The sequence below is a fragment of the Agelaius phoeniceus genome, chromosome 3 (assembly GCF_051311805.1).
Source record: "Agelaius phoeniceus isolate bAgePho1 chromosome 3, bAgePho1.hap1, whole genome shotgun sequence".
In the NCBI taxonomy this organism is placed as follows: domain Eukaryota; kingdom Metazoa; phylum Chordata; class Aves; order Passeriformes; family Icteridae; genus Agelaius; species Agelaius phoeniceus.
In genome coordinates this window covers 58,358,187-58,386,095 of record NC_135267.1, presented here as the reverse complement: position 1 = coordinate 58,386,095, position 27,909 = coordinate 58,358,187, and the positions used below count along the sequence as shown (strand labels likewise).

At 39.9% G+C, this 27,909-nt stretch overlaps 2 protein-coding genes across 2 annotated transcripts in view; one reads left to right on the top strand and one right to left on the bottom strand.

The window, feature by feature from the left end:
• The window catches only part of SLC22A3 (solute carrier family 22 member 3), a 29,740-nt gene extending 25,073 nt beyond the window's left edge, over window positions 1–4,667 (top strand). The window contains exon 11 of the mRNA XM_054629831.2: window positions 221–4,667. Within this exon, the coding sequence (XP_054485806.2) occupies window positions 221–278 (58 nt within the window). The 3' untranslated portion in view covers window positions 279–4,667. The remainder of the gene's footprint in view (window positions 1–220) is intronic.
• Window positions 4,608–27,909, bottom strand: LOC129118712 (plasminogen-like). Its single transcript, XM_054630230.2, has 19 exons — window positions 27,824–27,909; window positions 24,546–24,681; window positions 22,281–22,387; window positions 19,340–19,454; window positions 18,355–18,494; window positions 17,616–17,736; window positions 17,366–17,484; window positions 16,328–16,490; window positions 15,629–15,759; window positions 14,700–14,865; window positions 13,765–13,931; window positions 12,710–12,858; window positions 11,191–11,284; window positions 9,519–9,639; window positions 8,722–8,796; window positions 8,236–8,376; window positions 7,040–7,146; window positions 6,060–6,205; window positions 4,608–5,287 (listed from the first exon to the last, which is right to left on the bottom strand). The coding sequence occupies exons 1-19, from the start codon at window positions 27,870–27,872 to the stop codon at window positions 5,126–5,128; spliced, it is 2,409 nt and encodes an 802-aa protein (XP_054486205.2). The 5' UTR covers window positions 27,873–27,909; the 3' UTR covers window positions 4,608–5,125.

Below are 27,909 nucleotides of genomic sequence, written 5' to 3'. Positions count from 1 at the left end.
GACTAAATGATTTGAGGTCCTAGTGCTATAAATGAGTTTCAAGGAGAGGCTTTGAATATTACATTAAAAACTTTTGCCTGATTCAATGTACAAACAAAAGAAAGAGGAAATTTTCTGGGGAAAAAAATAATGTTTCAGTACTGCAACTTGGACTACAACTTAAACTATATATTTGCCTGTTTTTTTACATTTATACCCCTCTCCCCTTCTGTTTCAACAGTCATTTTGGAAAATGTGGCAAGAAACAGAAACACCAGGACACCAACTCTTATATTTGACTTTTGAAGGACAGCACTGAGCTGAGAACCTTGTTCCCATACTGGGAATTTGTTCTCCACCTGCCACCACTTCAAAATTTGCTGCAGAATATGGATTAAACTTCATGTTTTCCTTCTAAGCACAAGGACATTTAATACAAGTACTGTATTTTTCTATGAATATGGAATAAATGCTTTTTTTTTTTCTGAGTATGCTGTTTGCAAGAAGGGACTGTGGTTCTTCACAGAGAACAGAACAGCTTTAAAAATATGGAATGTCCAGCTCAGTGACCTTGTATTTATTTCTGTATCTATTTGAGACTTTTGTTTATTGTTTTGTTTGGATTTACATTTGTGTGGGAAGGATTTAAATGGTAGTGCTTGTTTAGATGACTTTGAGGAGGAGAGGATGACTATTTTAACCTGTCTTCCTGTGCCCCTGAAGAATCTGGACCAATAGAAGTTATGATGGCTGAAGAAGGAGGGCACTGATCGGGGTGACATCTTCCCTGGTTGACAGGGATGGAAATCAGCAGTGTGCATCAGCAGAAGCTCTCTCTGGTCTGATTGTCACCCACAGGGACCCTTTTCAACAAGTGGCCTTCTTCCCTCCTTGTTCAAGGGCTTTCTCAAATGTGGAAGCAGTCTCCTCCTCGCCTTTCCAGGGCTTTATTTGGGTGTCAGTCCCTGCACAGGGCATTAGCTCTGCAGGACAGATTGTCCTGCTGCCCATTAGTGCCTTCCCCAGGCACAGCTGGGGTTCAAGTGACACCCCTCATCCCCCCAAGGGAAGGGCTTCTGCCTGCTCTCCTCTGCTGAGCCTTTTTCAAACACCTCTTTAAGAGCACGCTGATTTTTTCCTTTGCAAATCATGCTCTCTGCCCATCCCTACAAAACAAATTCCTTCACCCTCACCACTGCCAAGATGACCTGCAATTTCCGCGTTCTGTTCATTATCACTATTTGTCATCTTTCTGTCTTCGGGATTACTTTTTTGGGATTGTTGACAGAGATGTCAAGCTGTCTTGGGCAGGGATGAGCCAGGAGCTTTGGTTATGAAGGGAGGCAAGTGTTAATTGTTCCTTTGAAGATGACAGGATAACTCTCTGGCTCTGTAGCAGATTCCAGGGACAGACTGCCTTTCCCTTCTCCTGTATGACCTCTGTTAAGAATTGTGTCCTGGCCACTGGCTAGTGAACAATACGCTCCTTGCAGGGAAGGACTTGAAAAGATGTGGCATTCGAAAGGTGTCCCCTTACCAACAGAGAAATAAATAAAAGAAAGTCAGTGAGATGTTGTGAAGAACCTTATAAGCTCACAAAAAAACCCCATGTTTGGCACAAGCAAATATAGGACTGAATTTGGAAGGTTCATACCACAAATCAGTAGCACTATGGTACAGTCAGTGAAAATGAATGATCACTGCTCCAGTCTCACCATCCTAGGAGCCCAGGAGGATTTCCTATGGTGAGGAATATACTGTGCTTTTCAGCAATTCCCAACTCTCCCTGCCTTTTCCCAGCAACTGCCTTTATCACCAGCCCTTCTGGAGGAAAACAGGACCTTTAATAATAATCCCAGCCAAATGTTTGCACACTTTAGGCAGTTAGTGATAAAGGCCTGTCTTTCAAGGCTGTTTCTAACTTACTCTGAGGCACAGCAAAGGTCAAAGGTATGCTTAGCAAAAGTCAGTAATGACTTGGAGATATGAAACTAAATTAACATCTCACAATATATACAGCTAATCTAGACAGCACCACACAAAACTGGAGCTACTGCTACAAGGAGAAAACTTCTCCTGGACCAATACAATCTTCTGTAGATGGCTGATAGCCCAAGGCTGGCTGGCAGACACCAGCCCTGAACTGGAAACTGTGGGCTTGCACTGGCCAGATGCTGTGTCTCAGTGAGACCCCCAGCCACAAAACTCAGCCCAGCCAGCCCCTGCTGAAGGCACCTTGGAGAACCAGGGTGAAGTAATCACATGTGATGCTGGGTGAGCTGAACCACCCTCTTCCATTTAGTGCTTCTTCTTCGTGATTTTTTTTTTTTATTGGTGTCTTATACACTTTAGCAGCTTGAGAGAGATTGGAAATATATTTTAAAGCTATGACTTTCCAAATAAATGGGAATAATATTTGACAGCTTCTTCAGTTTGTGGACAACTAAAACGCATTGAGAAATGAGAGATGTAAAGACTTGTTTCCTTCTTTCAGATTATGCTTTGTTTTGCATAGCATTATGTGTTGCTCAAAAGATAATGTAAGTGATAAATTTCAGTAGGTAAAATGGCTTGGGGTAGTGTCAGAAGTTTGAATATATTTATTTCTTAAAAATTTGTTTTGTAAAGGACAGCAGGAAAAAGCCTATGCATATGTTTTGACTTCTAATCTAGTAGCAACTTCAGGTGGAGTTTGTATTTGGTCATTGCTTTTGTGCTAACTCTTAGCCCTAACAGGGATTTTTTAAGTTGAAAAACCCTTCCATCTCTGTGAGACTTTGTGTTGCCTCCTGAAGGTGTAGTGGGTGTGTAACGTGGTGCATGACCAGCAGTCTGGTAATGCTGGGGTTTCGCTCTTGTGGGTGAGAGATGACAGAGGAGGAGGTGGTAGCAGGTGAACAGCTTCAGTGAGGGAGAACCCCAAGCAAAACCAGCTCCATGGAGATGGATGCACCTAGGCATGCAGACCACGGGATAGGCTGTTTGTTCAAAAAAAGAGTTATCCTAAATTCATATGTGCCTCCAACTGATTAATACTTACAGGAAAGTCCCACAAGCTTCTCAGGAGGCAAAGCAATGTTCTCCTAAGATGCATGTGTTGACATTAAAATGGCTGTTGTGAGAGGCAGCTCTTCACTGAGGGCCTGAACTCTGTCAGCTATAATTGTCCTGCACGTGTGTCCTCCAGGGGCACAGGGAGAGATGTGAGGTACACAAGAGACAAAGTGTCACCGTACCATCACCGCAGGCACACAAACAATGTGACCTCAGAAACCCAAGTGTGTTTTCCCTGTTGGCAAAGAGGTTTCTTGGACCACAAACAGATGGAAGTGCTATTTTGGGTCAAATGTGCCACTGCCACCACATGTGCTGGCTTACTTTATCCAGTCTGTACAAAAGGTTACCACAAAAAGTGACCATTTTTATTGCCCCTGACAGTCTTGTGGAAGGAAAGGATCATGACTGGCACTGTTTGAAGTGTTATGAGGTGGGACTTCTACAGTCATTTATGCATATCCAGAAATTTCTAGCCAGTTTGGCAAGGAGAGCCGGGCCAATGGTTTCTCTGTCTATAAGCCAGGTATTAACCATGCCTTCAAGAGTTCATGTCTGAAAAGCTTAACAAATCAAAGCCCAAGCTGCAACACAGAATTTCTGTTGTCAGGAAGAACTGTACAAATCTCTTGGCTGGCTTAATGACAAAGTGGATATATATGGAAAATATGCAGGAGGGTATTTGTGCTCAGTGGATCCCTCTGACCAGACAGGTGGGTGGTGTGTGCTTTATCAGCGGTTCTCCTGGTCAGGAAGGCAATGCCCTGAGATGATTTCATCTCCCAGAATCAGACTCCAGATGTAGAAGCTTCAGAAATCACCCTGGCACCTAATAATGCTTAATAGTTAGCATCTCCCTTTAAGGCACTGGGAAAAAAAAAACAAACCAAACCAAAACTCCTAGGATGCAGCACATCTCTTCAGCAAGTGCAAGCTTTCAAAACATAAAGACAATTTTAAAATGACGTGCAGCTTGGCTTGTCTGGGAGTGCAGAAAATGGACAGGACAAATCCCACCCCAGGAAGTAGCTGTGCTACTTGGAATAGCCTCAGCACACCCAGGGGATGCCAGAAGGACCCCGTGCAGAGCTGGGGGTCTCCAGATGCCTGTGGGGAGCTCCCTGCTTTATCTGCCAGAGAGCAGGATGTGAGCAGGAGTTCATAGTCAGCAATTGCTTCACTTCGGCAAGCATGAGTCAAGCTTTCCCTGGAAAGCATTTTGAAAGGTTTAAGCTTACACTCCCTATAACCACATGTGTACATAATCTTTTAGAGGAGAAAAATGTACATCTAACAATTATTTAGTCAGATAATGTTATACGAAGAAATAAATGGGTACTATGGGTATACTATGGGTATACAATTTTATAATATGTAGATGCATTGTCACTTTTTGTGGTACCTACTGATAGCTATTTTCTTTTCTTTTCTTTACTAGGTACTAACTTCAGGGTGAGGCTGTTTTTTTATTCACTGTTTTATATCTTTGATGCAACGTTTATACCTTTGTGACACATGTATTTCCTTGATGATAAAAAATATGAAAACACAAACCAAAGGTGTTTCCTTCCTTTTTTTTCCATCCCATGTATTTAATGCTATCAGATATAACTAATAAAACTTCACAGGCATATAAGATATGTACTGTGAGATTCTTCTTTGGTTTGCAGCATCAAATTGGTAATAGGTTCAGACAACTCATAGAAAATAAAAAGTATTCTCATTTCTTCATATGTTAGAAGCAGAACATCTTGAAAATGATGACCTTAAAAGAAAATGTCATTGTAGAGCTTAAAAAAAAATTAAAATTCAGGTGTCCAGTTACAGTTAATGTTGGAATTTTCAACATGTATTTCAGAGGTGGGTAAGTCTATTGTCAGACATAGCAAACAAACTATAGAACATATAGAAACAGGGTAATGGACTGTCAACTGGGCTTTTTGGCAATGACTACTAATTTATAGCAATTTAAAATGGATGATCATATTTATTTTACTTTCTTATGAATGATTGTAGCTTTAATATTGCACTTGGAATCTTGTATTTCTGACATGCATGCTGCTTTCCAGGAGAGGGCAGTCCGTACCCAGGATCAGTTGCTTTCCATCACACTTTTAATCCAAGGAATGTAGTTGGAGACTCGAACATAAACACCAGGTTTCATGGGTAGGGCACAGCCAAGGCCCCAAGAGGTGACTCCATGTTGGACAAATTTATCTTGGTCCAGACAGACTAGAGGTCCTCCACTGTCCCCCTAAACAGCAAAAGAACAGGATGATTCCTTCTTGGACAGACCCTTCCCACAGGAGGCACAGAAACAGAAGTACCTCCTACATGCAAAGGACACAGGAGTTATAAGGAACACTGGAATTCCAGCAAGGCAAGAATTTTCCATGCATTTTGTTGAACTTTTATAATAAAAGCCCTCTTCATGTCACCCAGGCATTACATTTATTTTTGAAGTAAGGGGATTTCTTGAAAAAGAATCTGATTGCCCTTGTTAACTTAAACTGTGCTTCCTCCCTCAGTCTCTTTTCTGAGGTCTTCATGGGTTTCTGTTATTACTAGATGATCCTGGGGCATTGATACTTGGAAGTTCATAGTTCCTTTGGCCCTTGTTTTGCCTGCATGGCAGGTTCCACTGCATCCTTCCTTGACTGCTAACTGAGATGCTGTGAACTGAGCTAGCTTGGACATTGGAGGTAATCTGGTTGAGGCTAGCAAGGGGGCCTGGGGAAACAAAGTCAGACCTTTTGTCATTCTAAGTTGGCTTCCACACACCTGACTTGTGCAACTGTGTGTTACCATGTGCTCTGGAGTTCAGGCTTATCTGAAAAATTGCCCCACTTCCCAGCAGCAGATGAGGGAGCAAGGAAAGAGAAGAATACATGGGCATTTTTCAGCTCAGATACACGTGATGTGGTAACCCCCCAAGGATAATTCTGGGCCTCTAAAGCCCAAAAAGCAATGCCCTATTTGATTTGAATGTGCTTACAACTGACTTTCATGCTGACAGACTTTCTTACCTGGCAGGTATCTGTGCCACCATCAATATTCCCAGCACAGAGCTCGTGCTTTTTAACTCTACCGTTTAAGAATTCAGGGCGGTTGCATATTTTATTCTCAATTACAGGAAAGCCAGTTTCCTTTAAGTAGCCCTCACCAGGAGTACCTTTGAAAATGAAAATGAGATGAAAAAAGAATGAATGACAAAGGTAATTATCATATTCACAAAACACAGATATCAGGATATGGATAAGCAATAAAATCAACATAGTATGCACTGTGCATTCACTTCCCAGGCCCAATATGAATATATACCAAAATCAGTAAGCATTATCAGTATTATGGTACTTACCACCTTCTACCACCCACCATTGACCTTCCTGCTCTCACAGTACATTCATGTGGATCCAGTACCCACAGATACTTGTGGTAGCCATTCCCAAGCCATTTTATTTCTCTATATCTGAATTTTGTGTGGAAGAAATTAGGTAGGAAGCAAACAGTAGAAAATGGCATGATGGGAAAGGAGGCAGAGAAGGTACCAATGCACTTCTGAACCAAGACAGAGTGAGAGGTTTTGAAAATGAGGGTTTTATTTCTGTGAGATGCAAACCAGCCTGGTTGGGAGGAAGAATCACTCAAGAGAATGAGCAAAGTCACATTTGTGTGATTAAGAGATAGCCTAAATCTAGAAAACTTTCCATCCAATTGGGCAAAAGCCCACATTGGGGAAAAGCATATGGACTGAGAGAGAAGCGACTCCTTAGCTCTGCTTCTCCTCTTGTAGCATCTGTTTAGAGGGTTTCAGTTTACATGGCACTGAATGAATTAGTAGAATCAGTCAGAGAGACAGTGGGAAGTTTGGCAGCACCTGGTGAATTTTGATGAAACAAGTTTTTCATCAATAGCTTGTGTGGTGCACAAGAGAGGGCACACTTTGGACACAAGTATATACCAGTCAACAAACATGGAGCTTTTAAATGTGTCAATGCTGTCTCACCTTTTGTATCTCCCCAGCCTGTCACATAGCACTCCTCTCTTCCTCCTAACACAGAGTTTTCTTTTGGTAAACAAACTGGGATTACATAATTATTAATGACTGCTGGTCTGAAATGAACAAAGAGGAACAATCATTTGCACGATTATACTTAATACTAGGTTCTAATTCAGGTTTCTAAAAAGATTTTATATATATTTAGCCTTTTATAATTTAAATCCTTAGTTTCAGTTGAGGTTTTTTTCTGACATGCAAAATTTCTTTTTAGGCTCGAAACCCACAGAAAGTGATACACAAGATACACAAAAGCGAAACATAAAAAGAACCAATATTAATCCAGGAGAAGGCTTTGACTTAGGCTAATGCATAGGCAACAGGACCTAATTACAAAACTATTACAAAGGATTTAATTTAGTGGCATTTAACACCTAGGTGTTAGCTTGCTCTTTTTGCATCCAGTCTGATTTGAAATCACTTTCTGTCAGGACACTTGCACACAGCAGAACCTAAGTCCATCTGACTTGCCATCTGACTTGCCTTTGGGCGCAGCAAAAGCTCATTTAAAAGACCACATTTTTAAGCTGCCCCTGCATCTGTTTCAGACATGCACTGGAGCCACAGCACTGAAAGGCCAAGCAGCACACATTCACATCTGGTGGCTGCATGGACAAATTCCTTTTGATTGCACAGTTCCACAGAGGGCATTTCCAATGAATGGGAACAGATGCAAGAGGGGCCATACTGGGCATTACAGCAAACTCTTTGCCTGCCCACTGACCAGCCCTGCTGGTGGAGGAAATCTCCCCACCACAGCAGGGAAACAGCACGGAGCAGCATCATGCTAATGTTGCAGGTTTCAATCATCATTACCTTATCAAGGTACAAGCATGTAGAAATACAGACTGAAGGCTCCTCTTGGCATTACCTCCTGCTATTCTGCTGCCACTGCCTCACCTTGCAGCAGCTGACACCCAGTGCATTTCCAGCCTGGCTAACTGTCCCCAGCCCTCCTCCCCTCCCAAAGGCAGCCTTTCCTTTTCTGAAACCCTGGAGCCTCTGCAGAAAGGGAAGGAAGAGGGGGTCTCAAATCACTAATTGAACACAGAGTATGCAGAAATCCTCATTTCTACAACACCAGCAACCACTTTCTAGTCATCTTGTCCCATGAGAACAAGGGAGTGCTTCAGGGAAGAAGGTACCTGCTCAGTTTGAGCAGAGCAATATCTGCTCTGCGTGGCTCCCTGAAGAACTTCTCTACATTACGGATTTGTACTGATGGCTCTGTTGCCAGTTCTCTGTGTAATCCAAGGTACACTTTATATCCAGATGGTTGTGAGAACCTATTGGAAATGATTGCACATGGTGAGCTGATGAATACACAACCAGACCAGAGACCACTTTCAATGTTACTCAGCACCTTGCTCTGTCAAAGCCAGATAGCCAGCTTTGGAGTAAATTTAATCCCTTATAATGGCACATGAAATCAAATTGGCAGGAGTTATCACTGTCAGTCCGCTTTACAGTCAAAATTCAGCTTTAATGAATGACAAATAGACTTGATCCAGTTCTTGACTGCTTGCAAGCTGTTTGCAACCAGCTTGGGTTAGTTATCAGGTCTCTTGTTTCTCCTGTTTTTTTCTATCTTGTGTAAGAAGTTGCTGGTGGAGGCTATAACAGATACTTACTTTGCTAAGCAGTGGGCAGCAGTAAGAACCCATTGAGGATCTATCAGAGTTCCCCCACAGAAATGCATGCCAGGACTGTAATAGAGCAAAATGTCATTAAAAGGGCAGTGGTTTAAGATGGGAAAGTTAATCCTACTGTAATTTATCAGGTAATATTTCCAACATGTGTGCCTTTACTAACGAAAGACATTACTCCACAATTTCATTAAGAAATGTTTTGCTTTCCTAGAATAATGCTTCTTACAATGATAGTAAGAGTCCATGGACATTTTTAGGAGGCCTTGTATGAAAACACCTAGATCTTCATTCTTAGTCAGGGTTTCTATTACTGGAAAAAAACCTGTGTGCAGTGAGGTTCACCATTTTAGAGATTTTGACTTTTTCTAGCTCTAATCACAGTCATAAAGCTCTGCAAGTGGCCTTGATTACCAGTTTTATTAATAATTTTGCCAGTAGGATCAAATCTTTACATGGAAGGACTGATCAAGAGGTGTACTAGCCATACTGTTGCTTTTATTCATTGGAAACTGATTCTGTTATAGAATATAGTGACAGATTTAAAGTCATTCTGCCTTCTACTGAAAATGTTCTTGAAATTAACAAAATTGATTTGTCACAAAATAGTGTTCTTTGGTTGTCTAAATGACCTTCTTTAAGAATAGCACACACAGTGTTTAGCCTTGAGCTATGTTTAAATGAAAATCAAGTTTATAATGCCTGAACCACTTACTGTAACACTGTGTGAGAGGCAAGGTTTCTTTGCATGTAGAGTCCAATGTAATGGGGAATAACCATACCTGGTACGGAGACTGATCTGCCAGGGCCAGGAGTGGGGGTGTGAAACACACCCTGCAACAATCCTTTGAGCACACAATTTTGGTCTGAACTTGGATTTCCCACATTCATACTGAGGAGGAGCTTCAGAATAAGAAAAAAACATCGCTGTAAGGAACTTAAGTGGTTTGCTATATATTCACTATGAACTCAGTGAGCTAGAAGGTGAACCTGTTACATTTGTCACTTCAGCTTCTGATTCTCTTCAAGTAATTCTATACCATTCATCACGTATATTTTGTTAGGTTACCTTCATCTGGAACACCTAAAAATGCCTAGTAAATTTTTCTTTTTCACATACAGTTCTAAGTGGCCAGCAAATTACACACAAGTAGCTCTACAGTCAGACAGAAGAAAACCCAACCAAACAAGCCCAAAACAGAAACAGAAGAGGAAGGAGAAGAAAAGAGAGAGAAAAAAGAAATAAAGTCTTCCACCATTTTTAAATGGTCTCTTATGGACATCAGCAGTGCAGAAGCTGCACTGGCAGATGTTTTAAACTAGTCTTGTGAAATTCTAAGGCTGTCTCTGAGGAACAAAATTTTGTCAACTCTTATCTTAGGATCATTTGGCACTTCATATTTCTCTGAGTTATTAAAAAAGTAGTTCTTATTTGGCCTTGGTGAACTGAGTCTTATCAACACAGAATTTAGAATTTTGTCAGCAAAAAGAGCTAACTAAAGAAATTAAAAGCAAATTCCATGTTTCCTCTGTTCTTTAGATTACCTTCTCAACAAAAAAACCCAGTACTAATTTAAAGAAGAAATGGATCATCAAAATACAATGCAATAGTGATGTGAAAATGTGATTTTTTTTCCTTAAGAATCCCAGCACAACACATTCACTGCAGTACTACTTTCACAGGTCCAGTGTGTTTACAACAACAATTTTCTTTTTCTTGTTTGCTCAGTTTTTGGGTTTTGATCTGAGCACATTTTCTTCTGCTCACTGCTGAGGGGATAAAGCAGCAAGAAAGTCACTCTTCTTTTGAGAGCTACCTGTCTCCCTAGCAGAGCTTTTGTTGTTGATAGACATGAAAGGACTGGAAACCAAAATGTTATAAAACTTTATCATCGTAGACTTTGTTGCACCACCTCATTCAGAGCTTGATTACTACTAACAAAGACAAAGGGCATTTGGTTAAACATTTAGGGTCAGATGCATTTTGCAGATACTAGGAATGGTACAATATCAGAGGAGGGACAATCTGGTTGTCATCCAGAACAGAACCAGAGCCACATGAGCAGGGAGTGCAAAGATTTTGCTGGTATAAGAGTGTGCCTTGTTCAGCAAGGCCACACACAGAGTTATGCCAGGAGATTAGGCTGGGGCAGGGGAAATTTCTGCTGGAACTGCCCATTTTGAAACACATGACAAAACTCCATAAGCTTCAGTGGCCTCCATATCTTGTGGTGCATTTGGGGCTTTCAAGGAAGACCAATCTTAGGTCTTCAGACAGAGACCCTGAGAACATGACTTCCCAAGAGCCTTAATTTCTTATCTATATCTATTGCACTTAGATCAGTCTTTCAGACTAAACACCAAGTACTCTCCAGCTGTTATGAAAAGGTACAGGAAAGGGAGACAGTAGTCTTTAAGGGGAAGGGAGACACTAGTGTTTAAAGGAATAATTACGGCACTTGGGAATGTCACAGTACTCCCAGGCTTTTCTTGGGTCTGTTGTGTAGCACCAAGGTCCATTCACATCTCCATCAGGATTCCTGCAATACTGTAACAAAGAATAAAGGCACCAGCTATTAACCAGGGAATAAAAAGGCCAAGCAATTAAAGCTTCAAAATAAAATAAAATAAAATAAAATTTGGGGAATATTTCTTATTTTCATTCTTATAAGTGACCTCCCATTCCTTTTGTCAAATATTATTTCATTTTTCCATTTGCTCTGTGAGTTTGGAATAATAAAAATCAGACTTCCTCAACTGCCTTCAGACATTAAGCTTCACTAGGGCAACCTTGGATCCATGAGATCTCAAAAATTAGGAGATCTTGACTTTGGATGAAGCTTTCTAAAGCACAGAAAATATTTACTCTTGCTTTCCCTGCAGTTAATAGGAGCAGTATGATCAGTCCTGAGGTCTTTCCACATCCATTCTGGCTGCATGACTCAGGGACAGGAGAGTGCTGTGTAAGCTGTTCTTGCTCAACCTGATGATGCCTGGGATGGTGCAGGGCTGCAGGGTTCCCCCTCATGCAGGTGCTGAATCACCCTCTGGGCTTTCCCTGGCCATACTGACTGATCCCTGCTCAGCACACACACCTCACACAACTGCATGCTACCAGGTATCTTTTCCAGTTCCCTTCCCTATCCTGAATCATATCCCATGTCTTAGAGAAAATATATGCTACCAAGAGCCCCCGACAAGTGCAAGAACCAAGAATTTATGACAGACAGCATTTTAGAGACAGTTTCCCCTATCTGGAATTCAATACAGGGTATGTGATGACATCAAAGAATTGACTAAAGCAAGTTCTAAAGTCATCTACCTGGTAAAAAAATAGTTCAAGTTGTCAGCATCAAACAAGCTCTTTGTATCACATACAAAGCTTGTCACAGATCAGGCAAATACTGTAAATGGGATGTTACAAGGCTAAAGAGCTGGTGATGAGTACATTTGTTAGGACTAGGGAGATGAAGGTTAGAAAGGGAGATTGCAGGATGGTCAGGTACAGGTATAGCCCTGAATAAAGGGCTGTGGCAGAGGCTGGAGGGCTGAAGGGGAATTAGTGGGGAATGGGGGTCCACAATCCATCAGCTATGTATCTCAAGCAAACATTGAATTCATCACCACATCACCTGTACTACTGAAACCTATGAGCCCAGGTGTTCCTTCTGTCAGAGGAGACAGAGGCACTGCCCACAGACCAGCTCTGGTTAGTCCTCAGTAGTGAGGAGAAGCAGGTGCCCATCTGAAGGCCCTTGGATATGCTGCAGAAGCATTCAGTAGAGCTTCTGGGCATCTCTGTGTCCCACAGTGACCACACTGGTCATGTCAGCAAGAATTATCATGATCAGGTTTTTGGATTGAACTGAGGAAAAGAAATTAACAAAGACCTGTCACCAAATGCTTGCTGAGGGACCCTGAAAAAGACAGGCAAAGCTCAATGACAACAAGTATTAAATGAACAGTTGTTTACATTTTTTTCCAGGCCTGCTCTTGGATGAGTTGTGGGAGTGAAATAGTCGTGGCTATGAGGTCTCTGGGAGCTCCACTCTTGACAAGTCCTGCCCCTTGCAGTTTTTGCCACTGTGCCACGGTAGTTTACACCATTTTCAATAATGCACTCTGTGTAAAATGAAGGAAAGGAAATGGTTGTTAGCTGTGAGCTGTTGGGCCACATCAATACTTGATGGTTGTGAAGCAGAGATAAATTTGAGGAAATACTACTACAATTTACACTTCCTACATATTATGTAGATGAGGAAAAAAGGGCTATATAGAGTCAAGGATGACTAACAATGATATTTTAATTTCCTTGCATGTTAAAAATTTTCTTCATGATCATGAAAGTCATAAATAAAAGAAGCTTACATTTAGTCAATCCTTCAAGACTCCAGAAATCAGGTCTACAAATACCATGCACTCATAAAATATTTTTCTTGTAGACAGTGATATCTGTCCAATGCCACATTTTACAGTAGGTAAAACACAGTAACACATATTCAGCCAAAATTATTAACCTTCTAACCAGTGAAACAAGTCATAGCAAAAAAAATTTAAAAAAGAAAGCTGCAGTACTCTAACCATCTACTGCATAACAGAGTTGCATCTGAACTGAATCAAAAAAAGCCAGCTGTCCTTTGATGGTAAGTGGAACCCTAGAAATGTGAAAGCATGGCACAGGAAAAGACTTTTTGGAGCAGGTGCCAGCAAAATGCCATCACAGCTCCATTTTTCTGTCATTACTAGTTGCCCTCCCACAGCAGAGCCATCTGCTTCCTCGTGTTTCCAATACTGCCAGATGTAGCAGGTAAAAGATGTGATATTTGCCTAAAACCTAATGCAGAAACCCTGCTATAAAATTCTACAAAAATGCTCAGAAAATTAAGAGTGTGGATACAATACTGTATTAAATTCTGTATTTATTTAGAGTTTCCCGTATTTCATTTCTCATTAAATTCTTGAAGGTGTTTCCATAAAAACCAGCTTCCTGGTTATGTGCATTTCTGGGGAAGCTGAAAGTGTTCTCACCACGGTTTGTTTCCTCTGCTGTCTGAGGAGGCTTAGGTACAGTCTCTAGCCCCTGGTTGTCACACTTCTTCACGTTACAATACTCCCACCTCACGCTGGGGTCGGTGGTGTAGCACCATGGACGGCTGTCGGCATCCGGGTTTCTGCAGTAATTTTGGCTCAGGCCCCTGCAAATGCAAACATATTATATTATTATATGCCTATCCATGCCATTGCCCTGGGGAGAGCTCAGAAGAACATTTTAGGAAGCAGATCTGCTTCAGAGTTAGTATGTACCATTTATCATGTACATTCTGTCATGGCCTGTTGAAATTGTTTTTAGAGCAGAAAGAAATCAGGACACATACATTAAATATTTAACTCTGCCAAATACTTATTCGCTGATTAACACTTAAAGTAGAATATAATTTTAAAATCCAGATAAGTAAATGCATACATGTATAGCAAAGATATAATTTATTTTATTTTTTTTCAAATATGCCAATAGTTTTTAAAAAGGAATCATTTTTTGCATTTCAGAAAAAATAAGTGATAAATATTAGGAATAAGAAAACAATCTATCCCTTCTTCAAAGTTTTAATGACTTGCAGACTAGGAAGCAAAGACTTAAACTCATTAATAAATTAATGCATAGAAACAGTTCATTTCAGCATAAGGGAAAATTTATTATAACTATTGATTGCCTTAGAAGCGTAGAAACACACAGTTAATTAGTCCAAGTATAATAGTATAATAGTGACACCTGTGGTTTCTTTCAAGATGAAGTTAATAAACATTTCCATGATAAAAGAAGAAGAAAAGGAAGGGATTATTTTTATCTAGTACACTCCCTTCCCAGCTTTATAATCATTGTTGTGCAATGATGATGCAAATCAAAACAAGTTCAATGGAATGACCACTGTCCAAGGAAACCTGGCAATGGGAAGCACACGTACGCGTTGGGGAAGTTCTTGGCCGTTTTGTTGTGCCGGTGCGGCGACATTGAGCTCCAGGCCTGGCACTTCTTTCCCGAGCGAGTGAAAGAAGCTGTGCCACGGTAAGTGACCCCATTGCCCTGATAGCACTCCTCAGTAACTTCAGCCTGCTCAGGCACATCAACAGCTGTAGTGAATAACAGAAACCAATCTCTTGCATCTTAACTCTTTGACATTGATGCTTTAGCATAGAAAGACAACAGAAAACAAGAAGCCAGAGTATTTCATTGACCACCGCAGCATGCTCTCTGTAACAGAATCCTTCTCAGACAGTAAATCAAAACGAAGATCTCAAAAGATGCTTGCAAAATTTTCATTATATTCTAGATTAAAAGCACTTGTACTTAATTTCACTGTCACACATGGGGATTTATTTCAGATAACAAGCCAAATATGGATCAAAATATGGATCAAAATTTTTTCAGGATGGAGGTTGCCTGTGTCTTTGCCATACACCTATGTGTGGAACAAGACTACCTTGTGTAAGGAGAGTTCTCTTCTCATTGTTTTCTATGGAGTCTTGGTTCAATGCTCCTAAATTATCTTAGGTTTTTGCTACAGATTCAGTTTTTAAGGAACTGGCATGTAAAGATAACTAACTTTTCCATGGAGCATTTAAAAATATATCAGTGGAGGTAACCACCGCTGGGCAAAATGAAAAGACTCTTTTACTGCAAAATTTCCTGATCTGAGGCAGCAGCTGACTTAAAGCCTTCTGCACTTAGCTGCCAGACCGCACACACCAGCGTGGGCTCCACATCACACCCAGAAGCAAAACTAGACACGGCAATGCCAACAGTGACAGCAGCAATGCAACTGAGCAGAGTCACAGGAGATTTTTCAAAATGAACAATGATGACCCTTGACTTCCACTTGTCTTCTGTTCTTACCAGGGGCCTCTGGCTTGGCACTGTCACAGGAGGGGATGTTGCAATATTCCCACCGGGCAGTTGTGTTGGTGGTGTAACACCATGGCCTCTTCTCACCATCAGGATTTCTGCAGTAGTTTTCATCTAGGCCCCTAGAACAGAAAACTTGACTGATAAAATTCTCTCTTGGAAATCTATTAAAAGTTATGAACAAATGGAGAATCTCTTGCTGCCTAGTTTAATGTTGTATTTACTGATGCCATTTGTACATGAATAATTGCAATTTGCTGGTGTTTTGGATGTGCTAAACCAGATACCTGCACAACTGATGAATGAATTAAGAGACTGTAATACTTTGAAGTCAAGAGTAGCACAGCAGAGAGAATCTAGGGTGAAAGAATCTAGCCCCAAGCAAATATCACAGCTGTACCCTTCTTACTCCTCACGGTTTCACCTGAGCAACCATACAGTACAAGGATGAAATGAGGAGGGAAAAAGTCATCCAAGAAGAGCTTGAAAGTCAGAAGAGGACACACCTGTATTCAAGAAAAAGAAGTCAATAAAAAGAAATGTATGAAAAAATTGAAAATACGAGATCCAGCAGGTGATGAATGATGCTGGTGTAACTGAAGGACTTTGCTATACAGATGAAGAAAACTGAAGTAATTTTGAGACTTGGTATTTCTCATGGACACGGAGTAACAGAGGGGTTTCACTTACTGGCAGGGATAGTTTTCAGGAGTGCGGGCGTGTCTGTGGGGAGACTGAGAGCTCCAGTGCTGACAGGTATTTCCTGATTCAGTAACAGATATTGTGCCTCGATAGTCTTCTCCTCTCCCTGAGAGACACTGGCGTCCTGGGGCAGGAGGTGGTGGGGGTGTTGCTGTTACAGAAAAAGGAACTGAAATTAATCAGTGCCTTTTAGATATAGTAAAAAACGAAACCAACAAACCACTCTGATCTTTATAATCAAATGGGCTTTTTAGATTTCTTTGCAGGTAAGTTCTAAATATCAAAATATTTGAAAAGTCCAAAAGGCAGATAAAAGATCTAAAGATATCTTTCTTAACTTTTCTTTCTCCCATTTTGAGTTCTTCACAACCAGTCAGGCTGCCAGAAGGGCACTTGCATCTGCCCCTTTACAGCAGCCAGGATAGAAGACAGGATACAAAAGTCAATATATGAAAATGCTAGCAGCCTCATGAGAACAGATCTGGAAAGTAAGCAAGTGGTAATACTGTGAAGAAAACTGGGGTGAAAGTGTCTGGCCCATCAGTGATACAGACAGGTGCATGTGTAAAATAGACATACTCTGACTGGTGAGAGACAGCAAGGATGAGGTCTAGTGAGAAGTCCCAAGAAAAAGTATAATGGCAAGGACAGGCCTTTAGGGGAAAAGAAAACTGAAAAGGTGGAGAATTCATTTGGAAGAGCAAAGCAAAAGCCAAAGTATTTTCAGGAAGAGTGAAGCTTCTTGGAATCAAAAGAGGAACAACAGAAAAAACAGCAGAAATGCCTGGTCATAGGAAAACACATCAAGGAAGGGAGATGTGCTCCAGACAAAACTATTAGAAATGCCTATGACAGAAATGTCTAGCCTCAATAAAGCTATCAGAAGTTAATTTTAAAGTAATTAATTTTTTTCTTTGAGATAAAATTCAGCTGTCTTTTATACTTTTCTTTATCTTTGGGACCTCTTCTGTTTGCTCTGTCTCCTCACACCACTCTGACTGGAAGAAGCCTAGAAGGCAGACTCACTGCAACGAGGAATGTCACAATATTCCCAGCGTTTAGTTGGACTGGTAGTGAAACACCAGGGCCGAGGTTCTCCATCAGGATTACGACAATAATTATTCTTCAGATCCTTCTCTGGAAAACTGAACCAGAAAAATAAGATTTTTAGGTTTTAAGATAAGCTACTAATAGCTGTAACAATTCTCCTGTCTGGTGCAGGGTGGTCTTTAGCCCACCACTGGTGATAAAGGGACCATCACAGAACCTGACTCACTTTTCTGGGAGGTATCCATGGGAGTGAGGTTCCTGGGAGTCCCAGCGCTGGCACTCAAGCCCAGATGTTGTTGTTGCAACTACTCCATGGTAGTTTTCTCCACTGCAGTGCATGCACTCTACTGTAGGAACAAGACAGAGCAAGGACAAGAGAGACAGAAAGCCTCTGATGAACTGGTCCAGAAACATTGCCACTTGTCTCACACGCGGCACAAGAGCCTGATCAGAGCACGAGGCTGAAGTACAGTCATTTTTTGGCTAAGTAAAAGCTTAGTTTCCTTGGTAAGATGACTTTAACCATCAACTTGTTAAAGTAATTTTAGTTGTTGTAGTATTCCATGAAAAAAAAAAAAAAAAACAAACCAACATTACAGACTACAGGCTTTAAAAGAGCTAAATTGAATCTATTAATATATAATTTAAAATCTGTGCTTTGCTACTGTCACATTTTATTGAGTTCTGCACTAGCAACTGTCATTTTGTTCAATTCTAATTTTATGATATATCAATACACCTATATGCCTTTTTTATCTAGGGAAAAAATACTGTTGATGTGTTGATGTTTTCAGGGTTTCTTGATATCTTCCTTGTTGACGTTGAAAATGTTTTGGAAAATTTCATGTTGAGCTAAATTCAAGTTTGAAACAAATGCTCAATTGAAAGTAAAAGTGTCTGAATAACTTCACATTCTTTACCACATCTTTCAAAAACTGGAAAGAAGTCAATATGTGTGTCCTGACCTTCACACTCAGGGATGTTACAGTAGTCAAATCTGGTATCAGGATCTGTTGTGTAACACCAGGGTCCCTTTTCATCCTTGTCAGGATTTCTGCAGTAGTTTTCCTCCAGTCCTGCTTTGGGATATTTTTCAGGCGTGTAACTGGAACAGAATTGAATGGGATTACAGAATAAGGAAAGTGTCCCAATTATTCAGCTCAGGGCTCTAAAAACAAAATCTTTATCTGAGGACAATTTTGTAGATGCTGGTCTTTAGAGGGCCCCTAAGAGTTAGTGTGTGCAATTGCTGAAGCATTAGAAGTGCTACAATGATAGACTTAAGAAATACAGTGCCTCTACAGCCAGTTATGCCCTTAATACTTGCATTTTCTTTAGCTATTGGTTTCCAGCAGTTATTGCTCAGGCAGGGTACCATGTGGCATGTAGGGAACTGCCTCCTCTGGGATATGTTCCCTGGGAGACACAATGAGAACGTATTTGCTGAAATGTAAGAGTCCTCTGTAACCTGAGTGCTACAGCTTCTGAATAGAAGGTTACTAAATAAACCCAGTTAGGGGTTTTTTATTAAATACAAGAAATACTGCCTTGTTAATTGTAGATTCACTGAAAAAATGATGCACCTCTATCTCATCTGCCACATGTTCTATTTTGGAAAGGAAGAAGTTCTTACTCTGGTGAGACTACTGAAAAATTCTAATTTCAGCAGAACCAGATGTTTCTCTGTCTAGTATTTTGCTCATGTAAAGCCCATAAAATTTGAATGCAACTGCCAAGGCTGACAGTGTCTCTGCTGATCATGTAGCAACACTTAGAGGTCTCTGAGTAACAACTCAGATTAGAGAATTATCTTATTCTAGATAGGTACAGAAAAATCTTTTATAAGGAGATTTCTAACACCAAAAAAGTTGCTTACAAGACAAATTAGAACATATGTATGGCTTAACAAAATTTCAGAAAAACATATGAACAGATACGAAAAGACCTTACTTTGGTTTATGTGGGGTATTATCAGCCCACTTCTGGCACTTCACGCCTTTCTGAGTTTTGGCTTCTGTTCCTCTGTAATCCACTCCATTGCCCTCCTTGCATTCTAGAAGATATACTGAAATGATATGTGATTAATCAGTATCACAATATATCAATTGGATTCTAGCATACACAAAATCCATTTTCATGACAGCACACTTAAATATGTTTGATCATATTTTGACTTTCTTATGTTCTCAAAACTAGACATTTTACATTGTAAAAACCTGCTAGATAGCTGATATGTAATTTGACTTAATTGGGACTGAAAAATGTATGTGAAAGCAAAAGAATTTCTGCACCAGAATTCCAGAAAAATAAGTGCAATAAAACCCAGTTATTTTGGGAACACACCATAGTAGATTTAAATAATAAAGAACACTTTAAATACATTTAAATAGATACTATAACAAAATAGAAGCACATTCTCTTTTTCTTACCTCCTATGAGGTTATTATAGTTATGCACAGTAATTAAAATCAAATCTTTAAAGATGGTCACCTGAATTCAGCTGAAGACAAGACAGCTGCAGTTTAGGGACAATCACTGTCAGGCAACGTGTCCTCTGCCTCAGAAAACTAAGTAGGAAACTCATTTACCATTTTCCTGGGGAAGCAATCTGTCTTTTAGGTTGTGACCTGGTTTGGCTCAGGGTCTTTAAGTAGTGTCCAAAACAAATACTTGTAGAGATTGAGTTTTGCAACAGTTTTTCTCAGCATCAAAGTTGTAACAAAGCTGACATACAAGCAGAAGATTAACAGAAATCTGGAGAAATAATGCCATTTACACAGACCTGTCTTGCCCACAGTGAAAAGAACTAATATTTGATTCCAAAATATGGTTCAGCTTTTCTGAGGGCTGATATTTTAGACCTGAATTTATAGATGCACCCTTAGGAATCCTTTTATTTCAATGTATATATAGAGGCAAGTTTACTCTAGAAACTTTAGCTGGAAGCCATTTGGATCCCTCAAACAATTTTGCAATAAAATAACATTAAACCCCTCGATCACTCAACATTGAATCAGTCAAGTGCTGACTCTTCTTGTTTGTGTAAACTTTTGACCGTTTATATAACCTTCAGGGCTTTTCCTTTCTGATGACAAATTCCTAACTTTGATCCCCAAACTCAGCCCATGTCCCTTGGGTTAACTATTTCCAAACAGATATGTAGGAAACAATTCCCAAATGCCGCTTTAATTCTTGTTACTTTTACTGTAAGCCAGGGAAGATTAACTTTCTCTTTTATAGCACATAAAATAAATAACTTCTGAAACTGTCAGTTTTATAGTAATTGTCATCCTTTTTGTTGAACACAATGATAAATAGCAACTAGGTCTCATCAAGTAATTGCTTAGACTGAAAAAATTACTGCAGATACAAAAATGAGCAGCACAGACAGCATCTGACACATACACAAGAGATTGTGTATTTGATGTTTATGATACCAAGGTCCATCTTTTGGTTTCTGCAGGCAGAGGTGCAATTTTTGGAAATTTTGGTTTTGTCAAACAACAGTTTTTCACACTTTTAGTGGTGTGTTTCTGTTAGTTCAAGAAGCTAAAACATATGTCTATGGCCCCAAAACATGTAGAAACAAATTCCCAGTGAGTATTGCAGTACCAGGTTCTAACTTCAGTAAATCCAAGGGATGTCTGAAAAATAAACCAAAATTGCAATCTAGCTCCTGATCACAGTAAGAAAAACCAATATGATTACTTACATATAACTTACTCATACAATCTTTTAGGTTTGTTACTTATTAATTGATTCACTCAGTTTTCCTTCTAAAAGAGAACTTTCAGAAGATTTCTTAGTATTACTTAATTGTGATGTATGGAAATACCCACCTGCTTCTGTGTATAATGAAAGAACTAATGTTCTAAACTTTAAATTACCTACAGAAAAAAATGCAGCTGGCCAAAGGCTTCAGAAAATACTAGGTTGAAAAGGACTCTCAGTTGTCTTAGGTCCATAGCCCCAGAAATGGCACATTCAGGTTCTAACGTGAGTGAGACTGCTCAGAGCTGTGGCCAGCCAACATCTGCAAGGGTGAAGGCTCCACAGCCTCTCTGGGCAATGTGGCCCAGTACTTACACACCTTTCTGTGAAAAATTACCTCCTTATCTTCCTTATCAGGCACTTATCCACAGTGCCTGAACAAAATCTCCTTTGGATGTTCGGCTGCAATCCAGCTAAAGCTGTTGAACTACTGTCTAAAATCTCCTTGGCAGCTGCTATAGACACAGCATTGTCTTAGCCCACAGGGAGGGATAAGCCATCAAGGTCAACAGAGAAGTAAAGATGCATTTCTCTGAAGCTTATGGGTGTTTACTATCAACTTATTGAGATTCTTGCCTTTTGTTAGAAACTGGCCCATCAAAACCACTCCATGATTTTCAGCAGCTGAGAATCTGGTTCATTTTCTATTACTAAAGTGAAGTATTACTGTATTATTAAAGTCAGTGAATAGCACAGTGAAATTTATGTTACATTAAAAATAAACCACATTCCTTCTTCCCTGTATACAGCAAGAGCTCCATACTTGATAATGAAATTGAAAAATAATCTTAAAACCCAATTGTTTCCTTGCATCTGGCATAAGGTGATAATTTTTGAAACAGGATAAAGAATTGGATAGCTACCATTCCTCAGAAACACATTTCCTATTTTCAGAAAGAATTAGAGATCATTTCTGTCAAATAATCCTCATCTATGACAAAAATATTCATAAAATTCACCACGTCAATTAATGACAAAATAAAAATAAGAATGGGATAAAAATGTCACAAATTAATTAACTGAAGAGTACAAACATAATGCAACAATATACAAATACTATAAAAATAGATCATTTTTATCTGAACCACAGTTTAATAATACAAAAAAGATATAGACATACTTCTTTTTTCATAAAGAACTGCATTTGCTCTTCTGAATATCATTGCTGTTTTGGTGTTCTCAGTCAGTGTTAAACACTGTTGGTCTTTACTGGTAAATAAGAAGGCCCTGTCAAATGTAAGAGGAGAGAGCAATGTAAGAAACAATACTGAATATATGCTTATTTTCCTGAAAATATTTTTGAGTATTCAGTTGTCATTTTATCAAACACTACAGTTCAGCGATATTTAAGACTGAGATTCAAATTTCTATATATTAAGACAATATCAATATTTAAGACTGATATTTCTAATCACTGAGTATTGCAGCTCACATTTTCAGTGGTGATTTTCACTTCTAAGTGTTCATATCAAACCTAGCTTGAAGGGGAGCTACAAGAGGAAATTGTAACAAGGGATTTGTAACTTGCCAGAGGCTCAAGAACCCATGTTGAAGAGGATATATACACAAGGCACCTTGACCTTATTTTAAAAATATTAGTGGTCATTCAAGGAGTTAGACTCTCTCCAGTACACAGCAGTTACCAAGGAGCAGGTAAAACACAGTCCAGGACCTTAAATTATCTTGTGGTAACTCTTCTGAGAGTAAGCACTCCATAAGTCATAGCCTTTTGTAAACTGCAAAACTGAAGCAGATGGTGTAGCCTCTAGAATAGCATCTAAGGAAACCTTCTGACAGGCTAAATAATTCCTACAGCTTGGTTTTTGGGACGAAAAAGAAAAGAGCAGTAGCAGCATGACATTTAATGGGTAACAAGAAAGCTGTTAAGCCCAGTTAAGCCAACTAAGCTGTAAGTAATGTTAAATTTGTAAGTAGGAAAGTAACTAAGGAGCATGGCCCAATCCACCTCCAAGGTGGGATAAGTCTGAAGTATTGATCTGAACAGATTGGTCTGAAGCATTAATGTGAGGATGCTGCAGTGCTGCCCTGGTCCTAAGCTCTAACTAACATTTATCTTTCTTTCCCCAGATCCTTCCTGCCAGACAGCATCAGTTCTTGCTTGATTGTAATAGATCTCACGTAATTAATTAAGGAGCCATTAACCTGATGTCATTCCAATGCCAAGTGATGGCAGGCTTACACCCTAGGGCAGAAGCTAAAGAATGATACTGCGTCTGAATATGCTTCAAAAGGGAACATTAATTCTCTGCCAACTGTAAATATATAATCTGAATATACAGACTTGCCCTCTCTGCCTTCCTCCCTACTATCCTGAACCATGAGTTACTGCAGCTCTGCCCTCTTTGTGGTTTTCAGAGTGAAGCTGGATCCAGGGGAATTGGTGGTATTTCATACAGTCAGCAGACCCCTGTCATCCTTGAGGCTTACACCTTTTTAAAATAAGTCTCATTTTCTCTTTGGAGTTAAAACCCAAAGTTACAAAACACAGTTAAGAAGTCAGGACCATTGTATCCCTGCCTTGAATAAAAGCATTGAGTAGAACCAAGTGCTTGAAAGAGCACTGCAGGCAATCACTCTGCTGAGTTCAGAAAGGCATGCTGCAGAAGTGCTACACTGGAAGAGAAAACCCCTCTGCCCTGTATGTGCAGACTGCCTCCCACCACAGCAATGGACATTTCTCCTCAGTGCCCCAGTTTCCTGCTACACTGCTGGAGCTCAGTGGGCTGCAAGGCTTTGGCACAGGAGATCCAGCAGCCTCAAGCTCAGAGCAATGGGCTCCAGTGGGGCAGAAACCTGAGCAAAGGCCAACAATACAGGTTCATCAACACTTTTCATACTTTCTAGTCACTTGAGCCTGGTTAATGCAAGTGCAGCGAGAGAATTTGGCTGAAAGGGTTTAGAATCATTAAGGTTTAGGTGGCCATCTCCTTGTCAAAGTAAACAGCAGTTACCTGAGTCCAAATTCTAGTAAAATTCTGAAAAATGGATTTATCTGCAAGATAGGCAATGCAATTAAAATAAGCAATCCTATCCTAAATTTCCAAGACATTAATTATGACTGTTTATTGCAGAAGGAGAGCAAGAGTCCTGATAAAACCATGTCAAGTTTGTTTGCAGCATGTCAAGCTGTGCAGCAAGATATTGTAATGTTTTTCAATAAAAGTTCAACATAACCTTCTTACGTTCTCTATTTTTTCTGCCTTCATCTATATGTCCCAGGCATTCTGTTTGTGTACATTTTTTGTTTTTCCAGCAAACCTTAAACCCCCACAAAGTCATAAGAAAACCCTTGAAATTTCAGACCGCGGGTAAAAAAGGCATATTGTTCCATCACTTGCAATGAAAGATGTGTGTGGGAAATTACCTGCAAGAAAACTTTTCTTCAGTTTCACATTTCTCTGCACATTCTTCATCACTATTTGCTCTATAAACTTGCTTCATTGGATTGAGCAACCAAGCTCCCTCTGTTCTCACATAGCGGTCTAAAACACTTCCTTGCACTAAAATGAAAAAGAGAGAAAGGAGTGAAAATGGGAATGATGATTTATTTCAAACTCTCACATTAAATTCTTTGTCACCTAGTCATGTGACATCACCATTTAATTACTGGAATAGTTGGGTTAATGGTGACAAAATATGGGTAAATCTAAAATGCCTTCCTGGTATGGCAAAAGGCAGCATCACTGAAAACACAGTGTCAGGCAGGACAGAGAAATGGCTTGAACAGTGATAACACAAACCTATGGTATAAAGTAATGGAAGCACAAAAGATGACACAAGGAGCAAAAAAAGGGGAGGCGTTTCAGAAAGAAAATATTGGCCATGCATACTTTGGACAAAGCAGAGAAATGGGGCTCAAGAAAGGTGTGGAACAACATTTGTCCCTTGCTGTCCATCTGTCCTCATGGAATGACTTCAGATTTATTAGTAACCTCCTTACAAAGGCTCCTCTTAAAAGAAACAAACCACCCTCAGTCACTGGGGTTGTCAGATGTTCAGTTGGTCATTTTTGTAATAACCCTGTACTGAACTTGCTTAATAATAAAGGTGGCAGTTGTTGCCCTCCATTGCAATGAATTAAGACACTAAACTGGTAAATAAATTCACCTAACAACCTCTGGGCTACAGCTGCATGTCAAATATAAAGGATACTAAAAAGTACAGCTATGTTTAATGGTAAATTCAAAAAGTGTTCAAGAACATTTCTTCTTGTAAAGAACTTTGGCATTTAGTATTTTCCTGTTAGAGCTCTGCAATCTCAGAATTAGTGCATAGCACAGTGATTTTCATGACTTCCCAGCTGCAGAGTCATGGAATTGCATGAGTCCTATGATTTTTACAGTTTCTTTATCAGTGGAGCATATGACTCTTCTGACGAACATCTGGCCCTGGGAGTTACCTGTTCTTAGGGTTTCAACCCCAGACAGACACCCTGGCCCCTGGTCACTGCAGGACATCTCAGTCCTGCTCTGTGCTTCTGTGCCTGGCCTTACGCAATTGCCGAATAAAAGGCAGACAGGGGATGAACCAGACCATGACTGCAATCTCAGGAATAACAGCCATGCTGCAGAGAGGAACTTCACTTTCTCTGCCCCTTGTCTGTCTCAGCCATGGCCCAATGCCAGCAGGAGGGACAAAAAGCCTCCTTGTCCCACTCAGACCCATGGCCTGTGAGAGGGGCTCCACTGGGCTGTTCAGTGATGTCTTTCCAGCTGAAGAAGGCTACAGCTCCTCCTTTTCCTGAGTAACACTCTTCAGTGTGAAGCAGGCTCATAATGTCCTGCTATTAAATTCCTTCACCTGAGAGACAGCTCAGCCTGCAATTGGGAATTTTCTTAAAGATCATTTTGCATCTACAAGTTGAAGCTGGTAAAATAGGGATAAAAGCCAAATTATGCTTCCTCTCATACAATTGCAAGAGCATAGAAGTTACTGCAGGGGTTTTTCTGGATTTAAAAATCCCTGGGAAGAGCTCGTCCCTAAGGGTTGGCAGTTACTTTAACAGTATGCATGGAAGAAAAGGATAGCTGCTGGAAAACAAAAGAGTAAGTGAAAAATAGTCAAATGACATTTCCACTAGTTATTTCAAAACAAAAATATTGAGAATAAATGAGTTTTGAGACAAAACATTCAACTAGGTTAAGACAATGATAGGGATGCTGCAATGCTCTCCATAAGGAAAACAAGTAAAGAACTCCTATTATGGTACAGCTTCCATGCAAACTTAATTCTGTTCTCTTTTGACATTTTGCAACAATATTGTCATTATTAATACAACATTTGATTTTAGAAATTTTGACAGGGTCATAAGTGATTTGGGTCATAAAAATATTTTTCCCCTTTTCTGTTATATTTACATGGCAGGACATTACTTGTAGGGAAAATAAAAAGGAAAATATGCAATCAATAAAAAAGCAGTAAATTTTCATGCTACCATTTTCCCTATATCTATGATGTTTTAGTCTCAGAAAGATGTATTGCTATCTTATTCAGAAATGCAAATATATTCTACCATTTGATAAAGGATTACAAAACAAAAGTACAATATTTCAGATAAAAGCCCAAATTGTATATTTTTCTCCCTTATATAAAATTCCTACTTAATTGAGGAAGGTATTTGATTTTACAGAGGCTGTTCTTTTGCAAAAACAAAGCTTAGAAATTAGAATTTAAAGATAAAAACTCTTAGCATTAAATAACAGATTTTTTTCTATGCTGGGGCATGTCTAATATTTCCAGCTAAAATCTACCCATATATTTTCCTAACTGTTCCTTTTTCTTATGTTTTAAAACTGCACACGTAAAATGTTTGTCTATTTTATCGTATCTTTATATAAGCATTAGCACACTCACAACTGTATTTTTTACTACAATTGCAACATATTGTGTGGTTATACAGATGCCTGTAAGAAGCTGTGTGGTCTGAATCTCACACTTCACTGGAGTTTAAGGTTTTCAGGACAGAGAATATTCATATGTATGAAATACATATAAATATATCTAAAGAGCCCAATTCAGTTCCTGTGTGTTTCAAAAATTTTTATCATCTTCCACAAAAATATCTTTCTGTACCAAAAATATTGCAGAAACTAACAGTGAGCAGGTTTGGTCTCCCTATCCCATGGAATGAAAAATTCACTGTCAAGAATGTAGTTATGAAAAAGACCAAAATTGCAGTGTGTAGAACAAACTTTTCCTTCCTGTATGATTCTGTTTTGCACAAGCATTAACGAACTTTAGAGCGACCAGAATAAGGATCACAGTGGCTGGAAATAACGGAGAAAAAATCCCCAAACCTAAGACAAAAGGCTGCTGCAAGCAGAGGGAGCCGTGCAAGCCTTTGACAGGCTGCTCCCCAAGGGTGCCCTGTCTCTGGCCAGGGGAAATGTTTGCTGGGAGCCATCAGTGCCCATGCAGACACCAAGGCTGCTCCTCTTCTGGTGTCTCTAATGAACACAGCCCTGGAGCAATGACAGCTCTCACTCTGCTCAGCAGCAGCTCTTGCTGCCCAGCAAGCCCCAAATCCACCATCATCCAGGGGAGTTGTGATGCAGGGATTTGGGGACCTACCTTCCTCACATGGAGCTTGCAAGGGTCTGGCCCCAGCCTCACCCAAGCAAGCAGAAGGCAAAGGACTCTTACCTGAGCTGAGAAAGAACAGAAGGAGAAAGGCAGCTTTGCTAATCCCCATTTTGGGCCAGCTTGGAGGGTGCTGGAAGTTGTGTGTG